Source organism: Platalea leucorodia (assembly GCF_965183815.1).
Source record: "Platalea leucorodia genome assembly, chromosome: 1".
In the NCBI taxonomy this organism is placed as follows: domain Eukaryota; kingdom Metazoa; phylum Chordata; class Aves; order Pelecaniformes; family Threskiornithidae; genus Platalea; species Platalea leucorodia.
In genome coordinates, this window is record NC_138823.1 from 26517760 (window position 1) to 26545075 (window position 27316).

At 41.4% G+C, this 27316-nt stretch overlaps 2 protein-coding genes across 8 annotated transcripts in view; one reads left to right on the forward strand and one right to left on the reverse strand.

The window, feature by feature from the left end:
* Nucleotides 1-54: 54 nt before the first annotated feature.
* Nucleotides 55-18522, reverse strand: LOC309596413 (RING finger protein 151-like). 7 transcript variants are annotated; one of them, XM_082324599.1, is made up of 9 exons: nt 18138-18264; nt 16354-16450; nt 15001-15215; nt 12768-12993; nt 11378-11517; nt 10020-10182; nt 8688-8808; nt 7549-7791; nt 55-6666 (listed from the first exon to the last, which is right to left on the reverse strand). In XM_082324599.1, the coding sequence occupies exons 4-8, from the start codon at nt 12971-12973 to the stop codon at nt 7555-7557; spliced, it is 867 nt and encodes a 288-aa protein (XP_082180725.1). In that variant the 5' UTR covers nt 12974-12993; nt 15001-15215; nt 16354-16450; nt 18138-18264; the 3' UTR covers nt 55-6666; nt 7549-7554. The 7 variants fall into 7 exon arrangements, with proteins under 7 accessions (XP_082180725.1, XP_082180722.1, XP_082180721.1 ...); XM_082324596.1 differs by adding an exon at nt 13908-14025 and having other exon boundaries at nt 55-7791; XM_082324595.1 differs by lacking the exon at nt 18138-18264 and adding an exon at nt 18404-18522 and having other exon boundaries at nt 55-7791.
* A 180-nt stretch (nt 18523-18702) lies between these two features.
* Nucleotides 18703-27316, forward strand: part of RAD54B (RAD54 homolog B) — a gene marked incomplete at its 3' end in the record, with an annotated part of 66596 nt that continues 57982 nt past the window's right edge. Inside the window, exons 1-3 of the mRNA XM_082315272.1 lie at nt 18703-18782; nt 23023-23194; nt 23886-24060. Of these exons, the coding sequence (XP_082171398.1) occupies nt 23057-23194; nt 23886-24060 (313 nt within the window). The 5' untranslated portion in view covers nt 18703-18782; nt 23023-23056. The remainder of the gene's footprint in view (nt 18783-23022; nt 23195-23885; nt 24061-27316) is intronic.

Here is a 27316-nt window from a genome sequence, read left to right on the forward strand (position 1 = left end):
TGAAAGAATACAAATGTAAACGTAATTTATGTAGGTTTTTGTTGTACATCTTTGGTAACGTGATTAGACGCTTAAATAAGATCCCACACCGGTTAAAATTGTAGCAAATCTGTGATTGACTTCAGGGAGAATAAGAGAACATTCTCGCATTTAGTTTGTAACTCCAGCTCATGCATTAGGAGCGGAAGAGTTATTTCATTGGAAAACAGGAGCGTGCTTTGAAGTTAAGAGGCAAGATACCCGTACCGGTAGAGAGCCCGGAGGTCCTTCGTTGCCTGCCTCTCTGGTGGTTTACGTAGTTGAGGAGAGGGCATAAACTGAACCGCCAGACAGCAAAGCAGTAATACTCAGCCTTCCCTTTGCGTAGATGGTTTGGATTTTGGTTTCTGTAACTAGACTGAGAGAATAGTGCAAGAAGAAAACCTTTGAGAAGCAGGAATTCATACAGAAATGTTACCACTAGATTCGCCTCTACGTTTATTTTCGTATTAAATTCAGTGATCGAAGTAAGCGTTTTACATGTTTGCATTCCTTTGGGCTCCATGGGATTTCATAGAATGAACTGATTCTCAGTAGCCTTTTATTGCAGGTTTGGATGGGGTGAGGAGTGGTAGCTTTTTCTAAAGGCCATGTACAATTTTTACAAATGAGCTTCACTGTCAGGCTCAGCTGAGCTCGATTTTTCACTTATGCTTTGGTCTTTTGACATTACAAAAGTGCTATAAAGGGGTCTTCATCTACTTAAATAAGGCCCAGTTGTAACGTTCTTGTTTTAAGTGATCTTAATTTACTTTGGACAGCTCATCTGCCTAGAATCATAAACTTTAACACCCTATTTTAAGTGTTTCTAAAGTATGATAATACTGTAAATTGAATATTTTTTCTTAGCTTTATACTGTCTGGCTAAATGAAGTAGGTTTTTCTTTGAACCACAGAAGGCCCCTGTTATGTGTGCTTTGTGTGGAGACTGGGGGACAGCGTCCCACCGCTGGAGAGGTGATGAGTTTGCACAAAGTCAATTGGCGTAACCTATGAAAGTGGTAAACTTAACTTGTAGTTGACTGGGTGCAGTTGAAGGGAATGGTACCGGTTCACAAAGGTAGGCGCTTTAGCGTTGTTTAAAATAACAGGAACAAAAATTCAGATTTTCAACAGCTTTCTGAATGGTAAAATAACAGGAAGATGTAATTTTACTAACAACGCAATTGTAATGACTAAAATGGGTGGAGCTCTCACAGGCATTACAGGTATTAATGCTATTTTTTTAAGGAGCGCTGCATAAATATTTTTAAAGCTGACTAGCTCCTTTAGACCATGTGTTTAAGGTTGTTTTATTTTTTTAGAAACTTTACTGTGTTGGAAACTAGCAGGGATATGAATCATGTTTTCTGTCAGGGAATTTGAAATGAAAAGTAAAGTGTCAAGCATGGAATAAATATGTAAATATTCAGTACTGGTTCTTGAAAGTTTAAAATATATGGCATGTCACAGTAGTAATTTTCAAACCAGGAGGAAATAAAGGGTTGGTTAAATGGTTTGATGTATGCAAGCTCTGTAAATTTAGTTAAACTTGAAAAAAGTGTATGTCTATCATATTTGGTTTTTTTTAAATGGATTTAGTTCTGTGACTCTTCAATGCACAGTGGTTCCTTTTTTGGATAAATTCAACTTGAAATAATGCTGTTTAAAACTTGGAGTTATTTGGTTTGCTCTTTTAAACTGGATTCCTACCACGAGTAAATGACACTTTAAGCATTAAATTTTGCTCTTTATACTCTGCCCAAAAAGAAACTTTCAAATTTTGTTTCCTGACTGGAGCACCAAGAACACTGGAAGCGCCTAATGCCAATGTCAAAATACTGCTTTGTGCGTCGTGCGCTTACCGGGGGAGCAGAACGCTTGGCCGCTCCAGCTCTTCCTCCTGAAGCCCTGCCTGCGGCTGCGCGGGGCGAGAGGAGGAGATGAAGGAGACGAAGGAGACGAAGGAGACGGGCCTGACGGAGGCTGCGCTTCTGGCTGGCATGTGCGAGAACTGCTGTCGTGCAGCAAACCTCCTCCTTAATGGACAGAGAAAGGCGTAGTTTGTGCATGGGATAACGGCGGAACAAGTTGTGTGCGCCTTTTTTTACTGCCAAAATCCGTAGCAGCTATGCAGGCTTTATTACTCTTTACTGGCCAAAGGGCAGGGGCAGATGGTGTAAGCAGGTTACCTGCGAGCTCTGTGCTGCTCTCCCTAGTTGTGACGTGCCAGCTTTCAGCCTTCCCCCCCCGCCAGTGAATAACTCCTCTCGTCAGGTAAGAGAATACGCTCGAGGCAGAACAGAGTACTGCACCCAGCAAACTCACTCATGCTGTGGTGCGCCCTGCATCCAGATTGTTCTCGTTTAAGCAAATGCAGCCCTAGGTTACAGCTTCTGAAGTACAGAACTCTGAACAGCTCTCCTTTTCCTGTTCTTACGTGTTCATATCCCATCTGGGCTCTTGCAGTGTCTATGAAAAACCTGCATTAGGGAGGAGATCCCTTTAGTTGATGGATAGGGCATTATTTTTGTTTCTCCTCTTGCCCGTTGGTTGCCCTGCTGTCTGTGCAGGACTGGGCTGTCATCCCCCGATAGGAGTTTTCAACTTCTCTCCCCCTTTGGGAAAGCTCTTCTCTCCCTCAGAACGGCTGCTCGCCCCATTCACAAACTCCCATCCGTGAGGCAGGATTAAAAAAATCCTTGAGAAGGGATACCGTTTGATCAAATCCCTGCCTCGTGTATTGGTGTATATTCCCTCTATTCGGCAAAACATTGTGCGGAAGGTGGACAGCCTTACCTGCTCCGGGGCGCTGGCCCTACGCTGCAGTTTATTCGTGATTTCTGTGCTCTGCAGCCGGCGTACCCGAAGTACGCTGCTTCGTCTGATCACCAGGATTCTCAAACGCCGCAACAGAAAGGAAGGAACCCAACTGCATGAACTATGGCATAGACCCTTTATTAGTTCAACTTTTATACAAAGTGTACTTCAAAGTGATACAAATAACGTTACTGTTTATTTTACAGACTAGAGATTAAGGTCTGTTAAGCACTGCTTTATCCTTCTTGTGTATACAAAGATAGAAAATGTAAATAGATTGGCAGTGAACCATAATGCTGGAAGACAGTTCAATGTTTATTTGCTGGTAGAAAGTTGCATAGAAGTGTAGGTCTTTATAAAGGCATCTATCTCTGTGGTAAAATCTCCCCGACCTACCATCCTTCGTCCGACAAGCAGTACGGGAGAAAGGCAAGGCTAGCACTGCTCCTTTTAAACACCATCCAGCACTCCTAAGTAAAAGGGCTATAGAAAAGCACCATGCCAGAAACATCCAAGAAGACAGCACATGGAAAATTTAATTTGCAAGGCTACCCCCATTTCTGTATCTCTTAGGAACCATCTGCCACCTGGGATCTATTAATACATTAAACTTCTTAAAAACACCTAAGAATATTTGATATACAGAAACACTTTTGGCCAGTCAAAATGCTTCGCTATATTAGGTATTTTGCTTGACTGTAATTCCATTCCCTTCTGTGCTGACAAGAAACTCCTGTATATATGTGCTGTTCAATTAATTTATCTCATGTGAGACTGTTAATCTAGTACTAGAATCATACTAATTAAAAATCTGCCACCTTAATTAGGAAGTCTAGCAAAATTCTTCCTTGCCACTCCTGCACCTGACGCAGATGCAGGGGTCTCAGTTCCACGCCTTTCGCTGAATCTCATCTAAACCTACCAGAAGTTCTCCCCAAAATTACTGTTCCTCTTCCCAATAAAGGAATCCGAGCAGCAATGGTCCATACTGGCCAAGACCACCGACAACCTTTTCCTCTGGGAGGAGTGCAGGAGAACAGGGAAGGCAGCTTTAATGCTGAAGGAAACAGAGGAAACAATATATTGTCTTGAATTTGACTTCTTAAGCGAAGAAATCAGTTGAGGGAACTGGTTTAAACGTATTTGTAACTGGCCTCTTGGGCCTTCAGAACAAATATGTAAATGTTGATTTTCTTTCAAAGACAAACTCACCACTCACTTTAAAATATTAATTTCTCTAAATACATCCTTAGTGTTATTCTTTTTCACCCAGTTTAATGCAGGATAAGGATTTGCTCAACTCCTTGTAATAGTTTCTAATCCCACATACATTACTTAACAGCCTGCTCTCTCCGAGTTTTGTTTGCGAATCTCAAATTTTTGTTACTATTACATTTAGTACCCGCTTACTTGTGGCCTAAGATTTAATCTCCTTTTAATTCTAATGCTCCATTAATTGTAGCAGTCGACACTGGTAAGCTAGCTGGCGCACAGGCTGGTGCCACGGCAGCGTTGCTCTGGGGCTGAGGGAAGACAGTCGGACCGCGCTGACCCTGGCTCTCCGCTCTCCCTGCTCCACAGTCTTCGCTCTCCCTTTCCTACCTGCAAAGTCCTAGTAGAAGCAACTAAAAATACAACAACTGCTTGCACGGTTGCTGGTCCGCCCGAGTAACCGTTTACCTTGCACTCAGCACAGTTCCACCTGTGAGGAAATGGAAGTGATCCGAGTGTGATTTAGTATGAGAGTACGAGTACCAGTCAGTCCCTGCTGGAACCCTCCCGTAATGCGCTTCCAGCAGTATCTCTCATATAATCCTAAGAGATCATCACGACTAGGGAAGTAGCATTTCCACCTGAATGTCTTCTCTTACACCAAGTCTACTACAATATTTGGACCCTTAGTTTTTATAAAACGGATTAACAGACTATTTGAAAGAAAGAAAAAAATTCCTTGCTTCTGCCAGCTGTTATTAAGAGCTGTGTAATACATGAGACTGGAAAAGCTAAAACCAGATAAAATATTGACATAATGGGCTATTTAATTTCAGCCTAGTTAATTTTAAAGACAGGTAAAATGATGACCATACTTAAGCATACACCACGCTGTGAGTGGTTCGGTAGCAGAGGAGAATCGTAAGTGCAGAACAGTGATCAACACTGAGGAATGGGATTGCGCTTAAAGTACCTGGAGGGATCCGATGCCGTCAGTTAGCACGTGCCCATCTAAAACCTCCCTGCCGGTGCTTCCTGGCTGCTAAGGAAAGCCCGGCTGACAGGCCGCTCCAGCAGCAGGTGGGCCCGAAGCGTTGCCACATTTCAACGCTGGAGGTTCACACTCTCCAGAGCTGGCAACGGGAAGCTACGTAGATCACACAGCAGAAAGTCCTTCCTCACCACCTACGATGCGTTTTCTCATGCAGTGTCATGTCTGCCACTTAGGGGACAGACAGCAGACCGAATGCTAAGTAAATATTAAATAAACCCTATTTCCTATATTAGAAGGAATTTAGTCATAAATAAGTGGGTGAAATTCCTAAAACAAACAAATGCAGAGATCCCATTATGGAGAAAGCACAGAGCTAATAATAACTTGCTTTAATAATAACAGAAAAGATTGGGTGATCATTACTGCCCTCCAACTTGGGAAAGACGATCCTGCTCACCTGAGTTCTGTAGGATTTTGAAGGAATTTTCTTCTTTCACGTTAAGCAAAGTAGATAAAGTCACATCACAGAACCACACAGCTACAGTACACAGAAAAGCACATCCTGAAAATATATTGATTCTAATAGCATGAAATCTGGTGTTGCCAAGAAGCTTCAAAATCAGTGTGAATGCCGAAGTAGACACAGACCACAAACAGCTTGCTTATTTAGAACGCAAGATGATAAAAGCTTTCTTACTTTCTACCTACAGCTTTAACACGCACACCGATGTCTGTGAATTGACCACTGAATGTTCAGTGTGAATGAAGGTCCTTCCAAATCACAGCTACCGTTTTACTGTTTCAGATTGTTAAACATGGCTGCTTAAGAGATAAGCTATGTCATGAGTTGGTGACCTACATACTGTCAATGATTGTAAGTTAATCTAGAATATAAGGACTGAAAACAAGTAAATATTTGGACATAACTCTTCCTATGAATGTTTTCTTTCACAAAAAACCCCCCGAACTTTTACAGAAGAGTTATTTCTGTCAGTTTTTAAATGCACAAGACCTGAACGTGTGCACATCTGCTTCAGTGGTATTAAAGAAACAGCAAGTTAGGAGGATTTATTAATGCCTGAAATTAAGACAGCTCTGACTGCAAGTCTTCATAACGTAGTGTGTGCTAAAGAAGGTTGCTGCCTCTCTCTTTGGTTATGCTGTTAGCCATAAAAGCATTGCTCTGAGCGACAGCAAGGCATGCACAATAATGTATTTGCTTTCTAAACTATAAAATGAGCTTATTCAGATTGTTGCACCTGCACACATTCTCCTGAAAGTTCAAAACTGATTTAGCACATTCAGTAAACAGGAGGCCAGGTTCTCCCCTAGCTACTCCACTGAAGAGCTGCAACAGAGGACAGAATATGGCTTAATTATAGCACTGAAAACAACATGAACAGGCTGTGTAAGAAGTTTAGAGAAAAGTCTTTGAACTGGACAGATTTCTCATGCAGTCCTTCCAGATAAATGCCCCCTTGATTCAGTATTTGTGGGTCTGTTAAAAAAAATCCTAGCTCTTACAACCGTTGCAAAATTAAGTACTATAAAGACGTCTGAAGTCCAAGTGACTGTGCAAATATTCGTCTGTTGTGGATACTAATGTTCAAGTAGCCTTAAACCTGCCAAAAGAAAATGAAGGATACTCAAGGTATTTATATATGCTTTAAAGATATTGAGTACTGAATGGGCTGGTTTTAAGCTTAAAAGGACCCTGTAGAAATAGCTGATACTTTCACATATAAAAGCTTCAAATTTTTAAATAAAATGCAGATCCCCTCCCACAAACTCCAAGTTACTCACGCATCTATTTAAAAGGTTTTAAAGGACTCTCTTACCTTGGGCTTTGCTATTAGTCTCTTAAGTGTGTATGAGCCTGGGAAATTAGAGAAGCTCTAAAGTAGAAGTCAACCTCACCTGAAGCTGTTACATAGCAGTAGAATTACAATTTAAAGTGCTTTCTTTCCACCTTTGAAATAGACCTTCTACAGCCTATAAGCAAACAAAATCTATTAATTTCAATTACTGACTTACTAATTCTATTACTGACTTTTCCCAAAATTAAGTACATCCCAAATGTCATCACTGATGATCACATTTTCCTTCTGTTTCAAGTAGAAGCATAAACTAGACTTAAACAGACTATAATGACCCGGAAGGAAAACAACCTTTAAATATCTTTGACTTTAAAAGGCTCTAGCTTTCAGGCTTGAAAGACTCCTGTAAATGATGCACTGAAGAGACAACAAATCAAGTCTCCTCCTCCCTTTTTATAGAAACAGTAGCTAAAACGGTATTTGCCAATTATTGGTTTTAATGCCCAGTGTTCCCTAAGAGGAAATTCCCCCATTTGTTGTTATGCCTCAAGAGGAAATATAGTAATCCGGATTTAAAAAGAAAACGAGTAAATCAGAAACGATACACAGTTTACCAATCATTCACAGAAAGTAGAAAAGTTTGCCAGATGGTCATAGAAATTAGAAGAAAATGCTTTTTGAGCTTACTTCTGTTTAGATAACTGTAACCTCCCTAGGTTTTCGTTTTACACTCTCTAGTCGTGCTAGAGGGCGGAAATTTGTTGACTTCCTGCTTCCTTCTGTGGTCGTTGATCGACAGTCCTTCTGCAGCCCCTTCAGCAGCTCCATTAGTTCCCGTTTTTCCAGCTCTGCCTGCTCCAGCTCTTGACGGTGCTGTCTCTCTGCAGCCATCAGAGAGCGTACATCTGACATCATTCGTGACATCTGACTCTGAAACGCAAATACAAATTTACTGCAAGAAACAAACTCTTCTCTAATGATGATGGTATGAAGTTGAATCGGCCATGCATGTAGGGTGATGGATTATAAAGAATAAGCGACACCGAAATAATTTTTTGATAGCGGAACAAATGTAAACAATTTCAGACACCATCCAGGCATTCACCCTCTGAGATGGGTTTTGTTTCAAAGATTCCAATACAGTTTTCCTAAAAGTGCAAAAGTTTCTTATAAAACATAATAAGAAACAGTGGATTTATCCCATTGCCGCTTAAATTTTGTATTTCAAGACCCCAACCAAAATAAGGTTTTGGTTATGTTCAGATACATTCTTCAAGGATTTAACATCAAATCTGGTAAAAATAAAAATGTAAACTATAAAGCACATCCATTTCTGCGATATAATAAGAACTGGATAAATGAAAAGATAAGACAGCCTTGCTCATTACTCGATTAATTTTACAGTGCAACTTTCCAACCTTCTGATTACAGCTGAACCATAGTGTAAATAGCACTGGATTAAGCCACTTTGGACAGCACTAAAAAAGGAGCTGAATATTTAATTACATCTGATTTGTGATGTATGCCCTATGTTTAGACACTGAAAACAAGTTTCAGACTGATTTGCTGACATGTTATGTACAATGCAGCCCTGGTACAGGTTAGCTCCAAATGAAGTAGAAAAACCACACGAATACAGCACTCAGCCTGCTTCTCAACTGAGCTGATAAGCCTAGGCAAAGCACTGTGCTAACACCTGTTTTGCTTCATGTAATTCTCATCTGTATGAGACTACATTTACAAAATAAGAGACTACTACTGGCAAAAGCAGAAAGCTAGACTGTTAGGGAAAAAAAAAAAAAAGAAAATAAAATGATCACATTTACCTTTAGTTCTTCAATTTCATTTTGCAGAATACTTTCTTTTTGGACCATATGCCTTCTCTGTGAATCTAACCTTGACTCCATCTCATGTTTTGCCTCCTCCACTCTGCAGATCATTTCTGACCTAAAAAGTTCATTTTTCCTTGTTAGGTCTTGTAAGCATGGAAAAAAATGATTTTCAAATTCCAGAAAGCCTTCTTGCAGCCAAACAGCCCGATCCGATTCCCATCACACTCTACAGGACACCTCTCTAGAGGCAGTATAGTACTATTTATTAATTTAAATAAAACTAGCATAAAAAAGTGCATCGTGCCCAGGGGACACCTAAAGTGTCCACGGACAGCCATATCATAGTTCTGAAATAATTCTATGAGCTCAAGATCATGTATTTATGACTTTAAATGATTTACTGCCTTTTACTTATAGTATGCACTTGCTCAGTATTACTAAGCACACGTAGTCAAGACAAAAAGTGTGAATACTATAGTATTGCTAAACATGTACTTTTATGGTGGATGCTAAATGATAGTATGCAGTAAATTATTACAGCCTCATCACTCACACAGACTCACAGCCAAAACCCAGCTGTTACTACATTAGCCTTTCGAGTTCAGAAACTAGGTAGCAGAATCCCTTGTGTCTCAATGCATTCAGAACAGGTTTGAGCCTGACTTCACAGCAATGTCCAACACCACAAGACTTAGACAGTTGAAAGACAGAAACGGGAAGGAGCATGAAAAAAAAACAGTCCAGCTGGAACATCATGGAAAGGGAAAGCTACAGAAACATATAGAAGAGGAAAAAGAGGATGCCGGTAAGAAGAGTCATATTCACCAACTGTTATTAATCTGCCAGGATTTTAATCAAAATTGAAAATTAGGTCCTCAGAGGTTTAATCTACCAGTCTGTACCTGCCAAAATAATTACAGATTTTTATCTTCGGGATTTGTAAAAAAATATAAACTAAACACAATGATTAAATAATGCGACTTTGGGTCTATGTCAGGCCAATGGAAAAATTAAATTATCACCTTCATTCCAGTTCTTGTTAGGTATTTTGTCATTTTATATAGTCAGCTTGCAGTTCAACTGCAAGCAATGGTATTTTAGGATTTATGATAACTTGGACAAAAAAAAAAAAAAAAACGGCAAAAAATCGAAACAGTAAGAATTTAAACTCTATGCTGACACATAATAATACTCTGGCCCATTAATATCAAGTAATTAACAGGCTATTTAAGACATACTGGAATCCAGCGCTATTATTTCAAGTGCTTTATGCAGCGATTTTAGGCCCAGACTAACACAAACATCAAAGAAACAGAAGATTTGTACCGAAGTAGTTCTAGCTCGGTTCTTAGCTCTGCTACACAATTATGCTGTGTGTCTTCTGCACTGAGAATGGTATAACCACAACCATTGGGGCATTCACGGCTCCGATATTCGCACACTGCCAGGTGACCATCTAAGTTACGTCGTTCAATCTGAACTGTACAACCTGAACAGGGAACAGTAAGGTAAGCCAGTCATTTACAACTAACAAAAGCATTTTAATTCATTTCAAACAAAAGCACTCAAGCAAGCAAGCTGCAATATCCCGAGCTAAGCAACTGTCAATCTGTTAAAGCAATGAAAAAAGTGATTTCTTTAGAACATGAAATGTGACAGTTATAACACACATAACTAGTAATAAAATACTCTTAAAGAGTCTTATTAAAATATTTATCAACTAACTGAAAATACTGAAAAATTGAAAGTACGTATTTTCTGTAAAGTCGTCTACCACTGGTCTGGCATTAAAGCAACTTCAGTAATGACAACACTGATGCCAAGCTAAGGCTCCAGCAGCCTGCCTGCACTTCCACCACAGACTGCAGTGACTGGAATTGAAGAAGAATGCACGTGTGTAAAAAAAATTAGGTTATCAAATTTAGGAAAAAAAGGTCCAAAGACACGTAGTAAGGGAGATGTGGGTGAGACTGAATGTAACCTTGTTTTCCTGACCATTGGTTGGTCTTGTGTGTAACATATTAGACCACATAAATAAAAAAGAACATTTGTTTATGAACATTTAATAACTGATGCAAAAAAAAAAAAATCCCACATAAACTCTAAGATGCAAACTTTACAAATCTGTAGTGATTAAAAATAAAATGTAGAGAACCAAAAATGAACACTATGTAACTTATTGCTATATTTAACACTCTAAACTTGAAGTTTGTAGTCTTAACGTTTAATCTTCTAATTTCCAAGATAAGTTTTTGTTAAAACCACGAGACAGAGTGAGCGGCTGCACATGCACCAGGCAAACAGCTGTTTTAGAAACAAATTGTGATCCAGAAGCATTCTGTAGGTGCTATTACAAACATCAAAATGAACAGTCAGAATTGAAATACAAACTCCTAACTTACCAGAAAGCAAAGCAAATGCACTATTATATTTTCATAAATTTTAAGTCCATCATTCTCATTCATTTTGGTTAGTTCTTGCATAAGAAATTGCTGCTAATGATCACGATTGCCAGAAATTGGTAACAAATTCTGTTCAAAAAGACTGCTGCAAAGAGTAGACCATGCTAAAGCTTTGAATTTCTGTTTGGAAATAACAGCCATTATTGGCATTCTGTTGACAGAAAAATGGCAAACACATGTTTTCTGAATACAAAGGATTCAACTTCTTCGAATGTTACTCACCGGCATTGGAGCAAGGTATCTGACTGTATTCACACTCCCTTTCATGCCTGTCTATAGACTCCAGAGAACAAACCATTTCACAGCCATACTCTCTGTTTTTGCAATGTAGCTGAAGACGGTTTAAATCATTTTTCATATATCTATGTGCAAAAAAAAAAACCCAACAAACAACCAAAACAAAACAAAAAAACATTATTGAAAAATTTGTATTTTCAACTTTTGGGAAAAGAAAGTAAGATTCTAATTTCCATTAGGAAAACTTGTGAATAATCAGTTTGTTTTTTTTTTTTTCTTCGAATTCAAGTTACCATATTGGAAAAGAACAGGTTTAAAAGCAAAAATGTCAAAGGAAAAATTCAGTCTCCAAAATTTAATGTCCAAATAAATTCTTTATTTTTGAATAAATTTTTAACTGATCTTTCACTAGCTCAGCAGATATTACCAATAACAAACACTTAGTCTATTCATTGATCATTTAAGTTTTAATTTGTGTTTCTAACCATGCCAAACCAAGCTGACTACAATGAGTACAGACAAAACAATCTATAAATTAAACTCTAGGGCTCTGTCTACACTATACTTGACTTGTCCATGCAGTAAAATCTCCTTAGTCACAAAAATACTCGGAGTACAAAAGGAGTTAGTTGAACGCCTGTGGCTGAAGGTTTTAAACACAACGTACCGGTTAATCTGAGCAAGATTAGACAATGCAGGGGTTAAACAGCAACCAGTGTCTACTGATGAACCTCTGTGTTTCGCCAATAGCAGGAATTAATAGAATAGAACACAACAGAACAGCACAGAACAGCACAGTTGGAAAGGACCTACAACAATCATCTAGCCCAACTCCCTGACCAATTACGGAAGGCACTTGTGAAAACAGCCTGCTTTACATGACGAGGTGGCTCAAGACATATTCTTATGGCTAAAGACCTCTTTAAAAAAGGATTTGATGGCGAGAAGTTTTGTTCGTATCTACAGGAATTATTCATTACAAACCCCACTACAGTGCCTAGGTAAGACTGAAAAGAAAACCAAAAGATATGGTGTTTAGTGACTGTTGTTGTCAAGACTTGCTTTGCCTGCTTTCTCTAAAGAAGTATGGGAAAGTTTTGGTGCTGTAGAAGAATAATATCCAGACAGATATCTAGAATCAGCATGTGGAGAACAAACTAAGTGCTATTTCCATTTTGAAACGTTAATACCTCAAAAGTTAGTTATAATAAATAGAAAATGCTAATGCTTTCACGAAAGTCATTAGTTTCTGCGATAGGCATATTGAGTAAAGACAACTTGAGTGACAGAAAATGACAAGAGATGAAGCTGTGCAAGCAAAGGTGAGAAATCCTAAATTCATGTAATTTCAACATACAGCAAGATGATTGTATACCTGTACAGAGGTCGTAGCAAAGATACATCAATCATTTGCCTGTCTTCAGGGCAGTTACTGTGATGAACAAGCCATCCATGTATACACGCAGTACAGAAAGCATGTTCACAAGGAGCCTGTAATGGATCTTCTAACACATCACGGCAGATGGAGCATAATAGCCCTTCATTAACATAGCCAACGAAACGCTCGATATCATAACCCATGCTCTCCACACAGTTTCAACCTATTAAAACAACACAGAGAATGTGTGTTTGTCCTGAATCCGTATGGCTAGATCCACAAAAAGGCCTGGAAGCAATTCTAGAAATACGGAGAACTTAACATGAATACAGAACTTTACAGGCGAGAATGCAAACACTTACATACTTTGGAGACTTTAAGAATTTGAGGATTGTACTGCTGGATGTCAGAAGCCCAATTTTATATCAAGATTCTCTGCACCCTGAAAGCAAAAGCTTTACCAGATATGTGAGCCATGCTTGTTCTGAACCCTGTTACTGAACATAGTTCTAGCAGCCACTCTGAAACATATGGTTTCTATTTACTTGAATTCTACCTGAAGCATAAACATCTTAAAAGTTCAAATGCAAAATTCCATTTTCATGCCTTTTATATAACGCCTAACAAACTTACAAAACAGTGTCATTACAGACAATAGCTGTGCTACTTTCAGCCAGCAGATTTTGTATTTATGAACTGCACATCACTTAATGTGTTGCTTTCATGCTGCAAAAAAAAGGCTAAGATTCTCTACTCATTGTACACTTACATTCCAGAGGGAAAAGCATGAAATTTCCACATGCCTAGAGAAATACTTAATATTCGGGAGCCAAAACGGCAGCCAACCCTGAAATCATGAGGAGCTACGGTCTTCTCCTACAGGGTCTATTTTATAAAACTGTTTTTTGAAGAAGTTTTTTGAAGAAGAACTAACAGGCAATCTGCCTTCATCAAAATCCTATCACGAAAAGCCTCATAGAATTTGGTAAGACTCCGCAGAACTCACTTAAAAGAAAATGTTTTAGACTTCACATTCCTCCTTAACATACAAAATTACTTTTGTAACCCCCTGAGACTCATAAAAGAATTTTTCATTAGTTATGAGATTTTCTAAATATAGCAGAAAAGGAAGCCTACCTTTTTAGATTTTACTACATATATACATAGTTTGTCCAAATAATTCAGAAATAGTTTTCTGATCAGTAAGACATGTAATACTTCCTTCCTTTGGTTTCTCTTCACTGCTTTATTATGCCTATGAGAAAAATTAGAAAGAAAAAGGCTCAGTAGTGTTTCCTAAGCTACTGAGTCCTGTGTCTAACCAGCCAGCTGCTTGAATAGATGCTGTCCTAACAGCCCATTAAAACAAAGCTTTCCAAAGCAAGCCACTGTAAAACCTACAGTTCAACACAAGACATATGACTAGACTGGGGGGGGGCAGGAATCATCAGTCTCTTTTTCAATTATTACTGATGTAGATACTTATCACAAAACTGAACACCCTGCTGCCATTTAATTTTGAAGCTTACAGATTGCAAGATTGAAGACAACAGAATTCAATATTATTGAAAAGTAGCAACTGAAATCTGGTAAAATTATACTCCTTAAAAAGATGAAAGTTTCTTATCTATCTAACCTGGTTTTATCTGGGCACAATATACAGTTCATTTTTAAAATTACTATTACAGTCAAGTTCATTGTATTGACAAATAACATTGCTCTGATGTGTAGCATAACTAAGGTTGCTCACTTAAAAAATTAAAAAGGATGTCATCACTTAAATCCCTTAAATTGATACCTAGCAATTGCAATACGACATTCAAAGAGAATCACAATCTGAATTAGAACTGTGTAAGAACTATAAGGATCTTTAAGGACTAATGTCAAATTTTGCTCTAAAGGGAAAAAAGAACTTTGCAATTCCTCTTCATGAATACAATATAAATCTGGAATTCAGAAGATCTTATATATCTGAGTATCAAAGCATATCTTCACTGATTATGAAAGGTGCCTACATTAAAACGGTATTTGCTAAGATTAAAGTTAATAAAACCTGTAAAGAAAGCACACATAACACAAGCAAGCATGCGTATCACCCAAATACAAACCACATCATCTGCTACACAGTTTCCCATATTGTGTTTTATTTCTGCTGGCATGTTTATCGCACAGCCAACACCATGGCTTGCAGAGATGCTTGAGCTAGCTTTAGATTAGCTGGGACACCTACTAGCCAGGTGATCTAGTGACACTGTTGCCACTGCAGCAGGGAGTGCAATCCACATAGACTCCTGACAAGGTCCCAGGCAGATTTCACAGACTGCGTTCAGCTCTGTGCTTCTGTGGCTACGTTGGCACCAACAACACAGGCAAATCAAATGTACAGGTGTCTGGGATATGCCATTCCTTCAGCCACAGCATGGACATTCCATGTCTTAGAAGAGTCTGCTCAAGAAAATACCATATTATGAAGATGATAAAAAATTATTTTTATACTGTTGTTTCCTTGTATGTTTTTACAGGTCTCCTGCAAAGACAGGAAATTTGGGACTTTGCTAGTTCAGCGTGAACAAAATGAGCATTATGTTTGCACAAAGCTGTAATTGAAAGGACAGCAAGGACCACAATGGAAAGTTTAAAAAGTGGAAAACAATGCTAATTATCGGTAGCAGAATGTGAAGTCAAGTACTAGTTCCCAATACTGACAAAAGCATTGACACATATAGTATGTTTATGCTGGAGGACTGTTAAACAGCATAAACACATTCTATAATTTGAATTGTGAGCCTAAAATTTTGATTTGGCTTGGTGGATCCCAGAGGATTCAGGTTTCAGAAAACCTTTATAGCGATATAAGATATGTCAACAGAACTGCAAGTATTTTTGCTGTCCTAGGGTTTCTGCTCTACTGTAATTGTGGATGCTGTAAGCTACATTTTGCACACACGTTGCTGATCCCTGAGCAATATATATAAAATATATATTATTTATACATATATATATATAAACATATATGAAAATATATTGTTAAATATATATATAAAGGCCCAATCAAAACCAGAGTTCAAATGGAGAGTGGATGGGAGCTTTGAGGCAAAAAATACAATCAAGAGGGTTTCTGATAAGAACTTCAGTACGTTTTCAAGACTGATGTTGGAGAAGCACCATCCCACACAGTGCCAGAATCCTTGTGGCTTTGAGTCTGAGACCTATGACAATGGTTGTCACTGAAGTTCCAGACCTCTTCCAGTAGCAATTTCCTGATCTGAAGAACCAGAGATGTTTCACCTTCTGCCAACTTCAAGAGATGCACTTTAATCAACAGATAAGCAGAGGGAGAGCATCAGATAAATGCTATCCGCTCTAGCAGTACAGATCACTTTACTCAGTACTTCCACCACAAAACGACATAATTTTCAACTTCTGCTCTTCCCCAGAAACTTTTCTCTTCTCAACTTGGCCTCAAAACCTTTTTCTATTTCTATTATAAATCACCGGTTGTTACACTCCTTTTTGTTTTCACCTAGAAACGACGTTATTTATCACTGCCTTCCCACACTCCACTAATGTTTCCAAACCTTGCCTTGTCCTTGGTTTCTCTGGTCCAGAATTTTGCCCATCACCTGCCCATCACCAGCAACACTGTCCACGAGGATATCTGGAATTTGCAGACACCAGATCTAGAAGGCAGGAAAAACCCAAACTATTACCTGCTATTTTACTTCCATTGTTTCACATATATTTTATTTCTCCTCATAGTTTTTAACATGCAAAAATTTCCCCCAGACTTCACAGATATGAAGTCCTTTTTTAGGAGCTGTCATCCCATGCTGTCTGCCAAGCAGATGCATGCCTAAAAACAGCCTTGAGCCACGGCCTGCACTGCCTTCAAACAGAGATTTTGTGTCGCTATTAATAGCAGGGAGAATACAGATGGGATGTAGTTCTCAACAGCATAATGGCATGGCTTGCTAAATGTCTGGCACTAATCAAAGCTATTCCATTATCAAAATCAGGACAGTGAGATCAAATGAGTGACTTCCGTTTTCACTTCTACACTTCTTTCTGATTTTTAAAAACTGTTTCTTTTGCACGTGACAAAACAAACCAGGGCTGGAGTGAACCATGACAGAACTACAGATGTGCATCACTAAGCACCTCCAGAAGTGCCGTGTGGCTGGATGAACAATCAATCTATGCAGGGCCCAGGGATGAGGTGACATTAAAACACGCTACTGCTTCAGCTCGTATTTTCACAAAGATACACTGGGCTTTAAATCATGCTATACAAAACCAATGTTTTATGGTGTCTTATGCCATTCTTCCACAGTCACTGTAAGCTGGTTTAAGTCAGCATTAATGCCCAAAGAGGCAGACTCACCCCTTCAACTGTGACAGCACAAGCTGATTCTACAGCCGCTTGATGTACCACACTGGGTAACTGACCTGTTTTAAGACTGAACTGGAAAAAAAAGTTTTAACTTTGACAGTTGTCCTACAGTAGCCCAAGCCAATCTATCCACTAATTAATGTCCTCTTAGCCTTCTTCTACTTCCTCCCATGAATCCATTAGAAGGTTTAGTTTGGCCCTTTCCTGAACTGGCTCAGACAACTAGCTATACAGAAAACTACTCACTGATTTGCTAGGCAAGATTTCCTTGTAGACGGCTCAGCAAAAGCTCCAATGACTGTGGAAGTGGGGCAAGACAGGGGATGAGAAACCACAGCCAGGGTAGAAAGTAAGAGAGCAGCAGTGTCTGTGGCTAAGGCTGCGGTAGAGCTACACCCCCAGCTCAGCTCTCCAGACTGGTACATCGTGGAGTGTCATCATTTGTGTAAAAGAAAGGGAGCAGAAGAGGGTAAGAATGAATGGATAGCGATACCAGCTTACAGTGATGTAAAAAACTGACTTAATCAACAAAACCCTCCATAATAACCAGTATGAGATAGATAGGCAATTAATTTAAAGCCTATGCCTCTACCAGGAATTACCTAATAAACTAGAACTACTTTGACAAAGAACATTTTTACATAACGCTTCCATTCGCTCTCCTGCTGCAAAACCTACTCAAAACAGAGCAGAACAGGGTACGGCTCTCCCAGACCACCTTTTAGGCTCTGCAGGGCTGGACGCTGCTGCACAGCGGCTAGGCCAAGGCCAGAGGAGCTCTCCTCAGAGGCCTGGCGGGGAGGGGGGACCCCGCACAGGCAGGCGGGAGGCCTCCGGGCCATGCCTGGGGAGCCTCTTCGGGACGGCCGGCGACCTCGGTCACAGAGAACAAAACTGGCCTGGAAACACCTGGCAGCAACGTGACACCGAGCTACCGCACCCAAGCGGAGGTAACCAGCGGTAACCTGTGGGCTTACCGTTATCTCCTCGACAGGGTGGCGAAGCCACCGCCGGCCCGGCACCGGGGCTGGAGGTGCCGGCGCCAGACGTGCCGGCGGCGAGCAACGCCAGGCCAGCGCTCAGCTCCCCGCGCCACGCCTCCCGCCCCACGGCCCAGCTCCACACAGCCACCCGCTTCGCTCCCGCTGCCCCCCGCAGCCCGCCCCGCCCCGCCCCGCCCCGGCCCGGCCCGGCCCGGCCCGGCCCGCCGGCGGCCCTCACGGCGGCCCCAGCCACCACTCACCCCGCCCGCCGCCGCTGCCGCCGCCGCCAGTCGCTGTCGCAAAACCGAGGTTGCCTTTGCGGCCGCTCTTGCTCGACGGCCGCGCGGCAGGGAACACGGCCGCTCCGCCATGCTGTGTGTGGCACAGGCGTTCCGCGCATGCGCCAACCACCCCCCCCGCCGCCAGCACCAGCGGGCTTCCAGGCGGAAGGGACTGCGCATGCGCGGTTGCTCTTCCCCTCCCCCGCTCACCGCCCCGGAGCATGCGCGTTGGGCGGGAAGCGCCGCACTCGGCGGCGTGCCCAGGGCGCATGCGCGGCGCGGCCAGCGGGCTGACGGGAGCCGGCGGCGGGACAATTGAGTGCCGAGGGGGCCGGGCCGGGCCGGGCTGGCGGCCGAGGTAGGGCCGGGGGAGGGCCGGCGGCGGGCCAGCGGGCGGAAGGGCCGGCGGCTTCTCCTCGCGGGGGCGGCGGGCGGAGGAGCCGGCTGGGCGCTCCCAGCCGCCGTACGCGCCCGCAGGGAGACCCCCACCTCCCCGCCGCCGTGAGCGGGCGGCTGAGGCGGGGTGGGCCCGGGGCCGGGCCAACGGCGATTTCAATAGCATTGCTTTTTGGACCTGCTCCAAATCCTTACGGTTATTACTCATTTGAGGTGATTTTTCGCTAATACTGATATCCAAGGCGATGCACTGGCTGCCTGCGGTTTAATTGAGTAACAGTTAATCCTGTGTCACACTTCGTAGTTGCCTACAAAAGCCATTTATCCTGGTCATCTACACCGGGAATGTCTCTTCAAACGTCCAGGAGAGCAGCCTGTTAAATTTGTGCTAATGTAACACAACTGTAAAAAAAAAAAAAAGTGTAAATTTGTGCTAATGTAAATTTGGCTAATGTAGCTGCTTTAACAGGACTCCGTGCATACTGTGTTGAGTTGCAGGTGTAAAATTTTGATGTATTCTTTCTATGTGTTTCATTTTAATGCAGCTGTTAAGATACCTTTAAGAAGAAAAATTCAATGCTTGCAAAAGCAGATGCATTCATGAGACGCCTTAGGATGTGGTTTCATGGTACATTTAACTTGGTCAAGCTAGGTTGCTAATAAAAGGCAGAGGCAGTGCTTTTCTCATTGCCTCCAGCTGTTTCTCTGCAACCATACCTAAGGGTATTGCAAGTACAGGGTGATTCAGTGTATTGGTGGCTGTCTCAGAGGACTGGTGAATAGAGCCAAATCCAGCTGGCGGCCGGTCACAAGTGGTGTTCTCCAGGGCTCAGTGTTGGGGCCGGTCTTGTTCAATATCTTCACTGATGATCTGGATGAGGGGATCGAGTGCACCCTCAGTAAGTTTGCAGATGACACCAAGCTGGGTGGGAGCATTGATCTGCTGGAGGGTAGGAAGGCCCTACAGAGGGACCTGGACAGGCTGGATCAATGGGCTGGGGCCAACTGCATGAGATTCAACAAGGCTCAGTGCCGAGTCCTGCACTTGGGTCACAACAACCCCATGCAACGCTACAGGCTTGGGGAGGAGTGGCTGGAGAGCTGCCTGGCAGAAAAGGACCTGGGGGTGTTGGTTGACAGCCGCCTGAACATGAGCCAGCAGTGTGCTCAGGTGGCCAAGAGGGCTAATGGCATCCTGGCTTGTATCAAGAATAGTGTGACCTGCAGGACCAGGGAGGTGATCGTGCCCCTGTACTCAGCACTGGTGAGGCCGCACCTCGAGTACTGTGTTCAGTTTTGGGCCCCTCACTACAGGAAGGACATCGAGGTGCTGGAGCGTGTCCAGAGGAGGGCAATGAAGCTGGTGAAGGGTCTAGAGCACAAGTCTTATGAGAAGCAGCTGAGGGAGCTGGGGTTGTTTAGTTTGGAGAAGAGGAGGCTGAGGGGAGAGCTGATTGCTCTCTACAACTGCCTGAAAGGAGGTGGTAGCGAGGTGGGGGTCAGTCTCTTCTCCCAAGTAACAAGCGATAGGACGAGAGGAAATGGCCTCAAGCTGCGCCAGGGGAAGTTTAGGTTGGATATTAGGAAAAACTTCTTCCCCAAAAGGGCAGTCAGGCACTGGAACAGGCTGCCCAGGGAAGTGGTTGATTCCCCATCCCTGGAGGTATTTAAAAGATGGGTAGACGTGGTGCTTGAGGACATGGTTTAGTGGTGGACTTGGCAGTGATAGGTTAACAGTTGGACTCCATGATCTTAAGGGTCTTTTCCAACCTTAACGATTCTGATTCTATGATTCTATGAAAGGGCATATTTGCCATAATGGCCTTTTTTCTGTATAGTACTGTAAAGGTACAAAATATAAACCTTTTATTTATTATTTTTTGTATTTTGTATTTTTATTATATTTTGTAAAAGCTTATATTTTTGAAGATGCAGAGAGAAAGAAATGTAGTGCTGGAAGCAATATTGCATTTTAAAAAACACAAACTCCTAATGGTTTTTTTAGTTGCAAGTAGGTAATACTGGTAATATTCTTACATGTTCTTAATTTAATGGGAGTGAAGTTACTGAGTTATCAAGGGTCATATCTTTAAATTTCTTAATGATTTGCAAATCTCTTAATGAGTCTGTTTTTGTGGTTTAAGACCAAATGACAGTGCAAAGTCCACATGGATTTGGAAACCATTTGAAACTTCAATCACAGATACATGCAATTTACGAATTGCACAACTCCCCTCTTCAACAGGAGACGTGACAAGCTCTAGAAGTGAAGTGAGCAGAGTCAGCGTAGCAGTTCAGCCATGCTACGCATAGTCCTCATGTAGAGTTGTGGGATGTCCTGGCTTGTCTTCCCAGGTGTCACCAGGCATTATAGGACTGGGTGGAGAACTTGTTCAAATTCACATGGCACCTAAAGCTGGCTGTTGGTCAGTGATGGCGCTCAGTCTGCTCCTCTGGAAGGTTCTTGACACCTTTGCAGCTTTCACAGTGACTATGAGTTGTTCACGCTGCAGGTACTCCTGTTACAATAAACAAGCTACTCACTTATTGCATAGGGTTAACTAAAGTTCATAAAATCATTTAGATTGGAGAAGACCTTTAAGATCATTGAGTCCAACCGTTGTTAACTTAGCACTGCCAAGTCCACCACTCAACCACTACCCTGGGCAGTCTGTTCCAATGCCTGACAACCCTTTTGGTGAAGAAGTTTTTCCTAATACCCATTTTAAACCTCCCATGGTGCAACTTGAGGCTCCTTCCTCTCATCCTGTCCCTTGTTACTTGGGAAAAAGAGACTGACACCCACCTCGCTACAACCTCCTTTCAGGTAGTTGTACAGAGCAATAAGGTCTCCCCTCAACCTCCTTTTCTCCAGGATAAACAGCCCCAGCTCCCTCATATGTGAACACTGTTGTTGAGTAGGCCTAACTTATGTGAACTGCTCTTGACACAGTTAAGAAACCTCTTTCCTTGTATTTTTAATAACAGCCACCATGGAAGTGACAACAGTTCAGGCCACTTTGCCATTCAGGTTTACGTCTAGTAACAGCATCATGTATATGCTAATTGTTCAGGTATGAGGGAGAGAGCAGTACTCACGTTACCGTCTGCATGTTTGCAAAGTATTCTAACAGTACTCCATTACTACTTCTATGCAAATTTTGGAAAGAAATGTTGTCGTGCCCTAGTAAGCCACTGGAGTGCAGAGTAGCGTCAGAAGAGTGCAGGAACACACTGGCTGTTGCAACAGCATGCAAATATGCTTTCAAGATGCTAGAGAGGTAGAGAACTTTGTGTCTGCAATCCGTATTATGGTTTATTTTTACCTAATAGTTGGGGGGATCAATTAAAATTAACAGTCCATGTACAAATGGAGAATTAAACCAAAGTATGTTCCATAAACTGCTGTACTGTGCTTGTCTTCATCATTCCAGCTGCTGGGTTATTCTATTGGAATTTTCTTTCTGTGTTTCATTTCTATTGCTTTGATTTATTAAGATTATAACTTGCTATTCTAATAGCTGCAAGTATGCTTTGTCATATTAACATTGGTGTATGGTTTTGTCCTGAGGTTGTTTAGGGGAACAATGGCCTTATATTTTGGGGAAAAACCTTTAATATGCTCCTTCCACTGCTCAAGTGGACATAACATGGAGTGATAATTATTTTGAGATAATTTTCTGCTGAATTCTAATCTTATTATAGTGAATGTGAATGACCGATATAATTGTTTAATGCAAAATACTACTCCCAGATATGAAGCATACCTTCAACATTTGTTGGTCATTGTGCACTAATAATGGGCTTTTCAAAATTATGTTTTAAGTCTTTAGAAGAGTTAGTTCTGTTTCAAATTGTCTTTCTTTTTATAAACTAGTGTAAGTTTGTTAAGCAGCCCTACATTGTGCATCTCCAGGGTGTTTCTTGCTATTGAGAACTGCATTATTGGCTTTTCAAATGAAAAAGGAAGTGTTCAACTGCAGAATTTGCTGTACTGGATCTTTCTTAGTACTTAAACAATGCATTGCAACAATACTACTTTTTCTTAAGTTGTATTATGTTTGTAAATTAAGATTGTTATTTGAAAATGTTTTATGCTGTCTTTTATTTTGTTTTAAAATAGTGCTTATATTGTTATCTGTGGATATATTTTTATATTTAAAGCCTATTCTGACTACAGTTGTCTTTATCTGCTTCCTTAGTTCCTCCCCACCCTCCAGAGCAGTACAACTAAATATGAGGCGATCAGCAGCTCCAAGTCAACTGCTGGGAAATGTAGCCAAAAAGCCAAGATTTATACCACCAGGAAAAGGTATCCCAGTTTGCCTCGAGAACGGAACTAAGGAGATGGACCAAGAAATGAAATTAAAGGAGGTAAACTGACCAGTGCACTAAAAAGTATCTTTGTACACTGTAGTTACTAAAAGATAGCATCTGAGCTCACCACAGTCAATTTCTGCTTAAATAATCAGTCTGTTCATAATAGATTTTGATACCTTTGCTCTTACTACATTTGATCTTGCTTCTCAGGTAGGTTTCTTTCACTCTTGTGAAGTGGATGCAGAAAAATGTCTTTCAAATGAAGAAAAGTAATTAGTATGGAGCCCCAATACAATTCTTAGTGTAGCTGAGGTATGGACTGCATCTTGGCATGGGCTTTATTGGATTCAGATGTTTGGAATGCTTTGGCAAAAGCAGTTAAAAAACCAAGATAGTTAGTAATGAAATGCCAGTACATCAAGTTGCAGTTTTGCTGCAAGGAACTTCCTCTGAAACCTTTACTATCAACCAAACAAAGCATCACAGTTTTTATTGATTTTATCCATAGAAAACTTCTATTAAATTCAATTCATAAACTACTTGTAGAAGTGGTGTTTGGTATTGTGTGCATGTGCTTTTTGTTCTGAGCACTGGGATGCATATATTTGTGTAGGGATGTAGATTTATGTACATAGTTTGATAAAGAGGATTAACATCTCTTAAGATCCCTCCTCGTCGCTCTTTTCTCCATTTCTCTTCAACTGCATGAAGGAAATGCTATTGTGAACTTGTTTCTCTTTTGCAGATAGATAAGAAAGAGGGAAGTGCTTCATTGCTTTCTAAAATACATGGCCAGAATCAAAATGCAAATTTTACACAGCCTGTGGAGTCAACTGGAAAAGTAAAGAGTACAAAAGCATATTTCAGCGTTAATAAGTGCAGCAAGGTGGAAATGAAAACACTAAATATGCCCAAAGCTGGTAAGATGCTCTTTCTTATTTACTGCCATGTATTATAAGAGAATTTTAAAGCTTATGAGTGATATGCTGATTACTAAACTTTTAGGAAATACTGATATGAGTCATGCAATGGTGGCATTATTTGGTGTTCTACTGGGTAGAGAGTGAAAGAAACAAATACTAAATTATTTTTTTTAAATAGAAAAGGAAAAAATGTTGACATTTTAGAAGCCAGTTGGTAGTGCTGCTATTCAGGTGTGTGTCTTCCAGAAGACTGTGATAGTCAACTCTCTCTAATCCAGAGTAGTATCAAGACAAGAGTCGGGATACCCTGAAGAGTGGAAAAGCGTTGTAATTTGGAGACCTTGTTGGCCTCATGCAGAGAATGCTAACCGCTCTGAGCAGATTTGCGTTTTTCAGAATTCATGAGGGTTTCTTTTCTTCAGTGCAAGATCTGAGCTTTTTTCTTCAGTGTCTCCAGTGGGCACTCAAGGTTCAAGCATGGGCTGCTAACTCTAGTGTAGCATCAGAGCAGAACTGGCTCTATTCATTCATGTGTGTGCGCTTACTCATTTGTTACCCTCGGTAATGAATACTCCGGAAAGCTAGGTAGCAAGCACTGCAAAGGTACTGAAGTGTCTGAACTGTAGCAAATGTACTTTGGACCTGAACGACTCTGTGGGGTTGAGTGTCTTCATTTCCCACCCTGCATGTGCCCTGACCACAGACAGAGCGCAGGGACATTCTGCGTTGTGTGAATGCAGGTGTGTGACCTCAGGAGCCGAGTGCATCTTGAAAGCGTTGCATCTGAACTGGGTTACTAACACTGCTGGATGAAAATCAGTCCTCTTGGAGCCAGCTCAGGCATTTTAACATCTGTCTTACAGTTAATTCACTGTTGTTTCCTGATAATTAATTACATTGATAATTATCTTTATCTTTGTTTTAGGATTCATTTAATTGATAATACTTTTTTAAAACTCCAGACTCATTACACGGAGCGTTTCATGACTGCTTATCACCTTGATTCTGTAACGGTTGGAATTATAATTCAGAAGGCTTTAACAAAGTTATATTTATTTTTGTTTGTGATAAGAGCTGCTAAATCTGGAAGTCTGATAAAAGCAAAGCTGCCGTAGCTCTGTGTCCCAAGGTCCAGCCAACAGTGAGGCTGAGCATGTATTCTCAATAGGTATGCATATGTACAATACATATGTACATATACACGTGGCTGGTAGCGTAGGCCAACACAGAGAGAGAGCATAGCACTCATGCAAACACAGGCAATGCGAATGGACACATCCTGTTCCCTTCTCTAGCTGATGAGGGTGGAAGCCTGTTTGTGGAAAATGAATATCCACATATCTGTTCATAGATATGCACACACAGAATATAGATCCTTCCAGTAACTGATCTTACACAGTCTACTCAGTCACTGGCTCCTTGATTTGTTGAACACCCCAGCTGCTGGCACAGGGACATGTGAACCACAAAGGCCCACAGCTCCCACTCCAGTTCATGGTACTCAGACCTGCGCTCACACAGGTAAACACACTCCAGTAATTGGTCTTAGACACTTGGTCTACTTAGTAGCTGGCTCCTGGATCCACTGGTCTCCCAGTTGCCTTGTGCACAAGAGATGCATACATACGAACATGTCTCTCTGGTAGCCAGACTTACCAGTAGCCAACCCCGAGATGTCCTGGTCTCTCCAGTAACTCGCTTGGACTTCCTGGTCCCTCCAGTATCCAAATCTCAGACCCGCTGGTCTCTCCGTTATCTGGCCCAGACTCATGGCTGCTCTGATACTTGGCTCCCAAGCCTCTTACCCTGCGTGCCAGCTAGTCCAGCTCACTGTTTGCCAGCGGTCACACACTGCCATATGTACCTAGGCAGTATGTACGCGCTCTGGCCTCTCCGCTTGCCGGCACATCAGGTACCTGGGCCTTATGACCTGCGTGTGGTCCAGCTCCAGCTGCTGGCACGTACACTTCCATACACGCTTATGCATACAGAATAGAGTCTCTTCACCCAGGAAAATATTTAGAAGTGTAGTTTAATAAGAAGATGGGACAGACTGTGGCAATAGGGTGCGGAACATTGCTTGACACACGTACTCACCAGTCACCTGTTTAAAGCTGGCCCCTTTTTGCCCTGTATTTTCCCATGCTTGTTCCTTCCTGAACCACCTTCATCTGTCCCTTTTGCCTGTCTTTGCTTTTTTTCCTTTAAAAAATCTCGTTATAAGCCTTATTGTATCTCCAAGTGCTTTTCTAGCACCTTATGAGTTCCAGGCCCCAGTAGGCAGCAACCCCCTTCATTCTGTAAGGTGCTCTGGAGAGCCCTTCCCATTGACTCTTCTTGTTGGGTTTCACCCCCAGAAAATGGGCGTTGATCGGTCCCCTGTGATAGCCCTGAGAGGATGCTGCCATGATCGTGTTCTGTGACCCAAAGTGTATGCACTGTTTGGCAGATCTAATGTGGGAAAATTCAGCCTCCTTGTATGTCTTAAGTCCCTCTGGTCTTAGAGTTTCAGTGTTTATCTGCTGCATGCTGTAACTTCCAGTGCTTCTTCTGATGCTCATACTTGCAGAAAATTTTCAGTGTGTATGGGACAAGTTGTTTGAGTGGTCCTGCTTCCCTGTTGTTACATCTGCAAAAATTTGTGTCTGCTGGTTCTGTCTAGCAGTGCACTTGAAAGATAACTAGTGGATTTATTTCCAAAATAATCTTCCTGTGGCCTGGAGGGGAAATCAGCAGTCTTCCCAACAAAAAATGTTGTGATGTGGAAAAGATACTAAATGCTTTTTCAATGTTATGAATTCTGGGTGCAGCTGGTAGGGGTTCTCTGTGATGACTTTAGAAAAATAACCAAAAAGTTGTGGAGTGAGACTGGGTGAGCTGTTTCTGTTGATGTGCTGCTACCTTTCTGAGTAACTGAACAAGCCATTTTGTGCCAAAGCCTTTCTATGTCTGTACAATGGGGCTAACCCTGCAAGTCTTTGTAAAGCTATGATGAAATGTGGTATAAAATAAGGATATCTAATGTCAATGTTAGTTATTGTCATCAGGTTCACTGGGAATGCAAGCACTGTACTGTGAAAACAATCCTGCATCGGAGCTCCATTAAATCTTAAGTAATTTCTTAATAACTTAGATTTTTTTTTCCAAGACAGCTTCTGCCCTTTATGTCACTTTTGTCTGCTATTCATTACTGCTAATGTAGCAATTGCGTAGATTGTGTAAACCATAACCTCCTTTGTAGTGTGAAATGAAA